The sequence below is a fragment of the Ricinus communis genome, chromosome 3, assembly GCF_019578655.1.
Source record: "Ricinus communis isolate WT05 ecotype wild-type chromosome 3, ASM1957865v1, whole genome shotgun sequence".
NCBI lineage: Eukaryota > Viridiplantae > Streptophyta > Magnoliopsida > Malpighiales > Euphorbiaceae > Ricinus > Ricinus communis.
Window position 1 is genome coordinate 5,293,298 of NC_063258.1, and position 2,189 is coordinate 5,295,486.

General features: G+C 34.4%; 1 protein-coding gene across 1 annotated transcript; it reads left to right on the forward strand.

Annotated features, from left to right (window-relative positions):
* Positions 1-416: 416 nt before the first annotated feature.
* Positions 417-1,932, forward strand: LOC125369602 (nudix hydrolase 18, mitochondrial-like). The gene is made up of 5 exons (XM_048372431.1): positions 417-756; positions 1,048-1,177; positions 1,268-1,351; positions 1,442-1,570; positions 1,653-1,932. The coding sequence occupies exons 1-5, from the start codon at positions 578-580 to the stop codon at positions 1,770-1,772; spliced, it is 642 nt and encodes a 213-aa protein (XP_048228388.1). The 5' UTR covers positions 417-577; the 3' UTR covers positions 1,773-1,932.
* The last annotated feature ends 257 nt before the right edge of the window (positions 1,933-2,189 follow it).

Sequence of the window (2,189 nt, forward strand, 5' to 3'; positions counted from 1 at the left end):
ACGGGCGGCGTCAGTTAATGGAAATGATTTTTTTAAAAGGAAAGGTTATTTTTTTATTTTAATTAATTAATTTATTATTTTAGGCGGTTAAATTGGTGCAATGAACCCAGATATTTTAGACGGAAATTAGTCTCGTTAACTTTTGGATCGATTTGTATCTTTTAAAAAATTTAAGAATGACAATAAGCTATTTTGGAATAAGAAGGTTTAATTAAACATCTCCAAATAGTTTAAGGGTTTTTTTCTTGTAGCTTATGGCCAAAAAAATAAACATAAGAATAAAAAATCAATAACACGCACGCATGCGTGTTGCACGTGTGATCTCTCTGTCTGACTCTTGTCTTTCTTTCCGTGTTCAAGTGTGGAGGAGAGTGTGTGAAGCAGCGATTTTTCTCTATTAATAGGCATCAACAAACAGGCTTCTTATCTTATCCAGCCTCTCTTCTGAATCCTAAATACAGCAAATTAAGTTTTCATAATTCAAATCTCTTGGTACTAATTTTGGATTAGGAATTGTTTTGCCAAATCCAGGAACAGGCAAAGAGGAAATTGTGTAAAAAAGGAAAAAAGAAAAATCATGAGAGAATTCTCTTTCTTTATGAGAAATTTTCAGCATCTCCTTTCTTTTCTTGTCCCTTTTCTTGATAAAGTCCCTTCAAAACTGCTACCTTCCCAAGTTCAGGATATGATTTCTTTTGTTTCTCGCACAGGCCGTAATCTCCAGCGTTATGATGGAGGCTGTCGCCAAGTTGTAGGGTCAGTTCTGCGCTTCTTTGTTCCTTTTTTCTTTTGGTTGTTTGTAGAAAAAATATCGTTTAAAAGCTGGAAAATCTTGTCAATCTGAGATTTTTATGAACTGGGTGGTTGTTATATCTGATCAATACTGTTGTTTGTTTAGCTTTTGATCTAATTCCATGAATTGTAACACCTTTTTCCATTGTTAATTTGATTACTTTTGTTTTTGTCTTTCTATGCTTTTGATGGGTGATTTCTTTATGCTTTGTTTCTTTTTTCTTTCTTTTTGTGAAATTTTGAATTTTTTTGCAGATGTATTCCATACAGATATAAGAGAAGTAATAGTGAGTCATTATCAGTCGATGAAACTAACAGTGATGATGATCATATAGAAGTTCTTGTCATCAGTTCACAAAAGGGTCAAGCAATGATGTTCCCTAAGGTATCTTTCGTTAGGGATTTATCATATTATCAATAGCTATTTGAAATTAGCAGTCAGTTCTCATTCTGTGCATGTTTTTCTAACTTGCAGGGAGGATGGGAAACGGATGAAACCATGGAACAAGCAGCACTGCGGGAGACACGAGAAGAAGCAGGAGTGATTGGCAGAGTTGAAGTGAGTGTTTCATTACAGTTAGTTTCTTTCTCTTTATGTGAATCCCTGTTGTCTTTTAAATTCTAATTCAATCATGTTTCATTTTTGCAGTGTAAATTGGGTAAATGGCAATACATGAGCAAAAGGGGTGCTATAATGCATGAGGGCTACATGTTTCCTTTGCTTGTTGAGAAGCAATTAGAGCTCTGGCCTGAAAAAAATGTCCGAAAGCGAAGATGGGTATGTTTTAGTTTATCATTTGCAGATACTGATCAATTTATAGAAGAATGAGAGCTAATCTTGCAGTGTAAAATTTATCCAGGTGACTGTCAAGGAAGCCAGAGAAGTATGCCCTCAAGTGTGGATGAGAGAAGCTTTAGATGAATTAGTAAGGCGGCAGTCCAATACATTATCATCAACAACAGAAAGAGGAACAAAATAAAAGAACAAACCTGTAAATGGAACACTGCTAGTGGCTAATTGCTTCTGGTTTTGTGCATAACCAAGAAGAAAGTGTACAGAACATCTTGTAGATTGACAAATACAAATGTCTCCCTTGTGTACAAATCTTGATCAATTAATTTGATTCTTTCAATTCACTAGTTTTGATTCCTTTACTGCATGATTCTCTCATACTTCAGGAAAAATTTATGAAAACTATGCATGTATTACTAGCCTCTGGCCAATTTTGCAGAGTTGGAATATGGACTACTTCCACAATTGAATAATCAAAACTTGGATCTTGTATTGCACACAACAGAAATTTTTAAATTCATTCCTACAATAATATTTTTTGTGGTGGTCAAATGTGAACTCTGTGTATCTTTGCCATGTTGTAATTACAAATGCTATCAGACTC

What these genes read in the sequence shown, in the direction of transcription:
- LOC125369602 (XM_048372431.1), top strand. Translation starts at nt 578, where the DNA reads ATGAGAGAATTCTCTTTCTTTATGAGAAATTTTCAGCATCTCCTTTCT. An exon ending in GGCTGTCGCCAAGTTGTAGG is followed by an intron (nt 757 to 1,047) that starts GTCAGTTCTGCG and finishes ATTTTTTTGCAG; the next exon opens with ATGTATTCCATACAGATATA. An exon ending in AAGCAATGATGTTCCCTAAG is followed by an intron (nt 1,178 to 1,267) that starts GTATCTTTCGTT and finishes TCTAACTTGCAG; the next exon opens with GGAGGATGGGAAACGGATGA.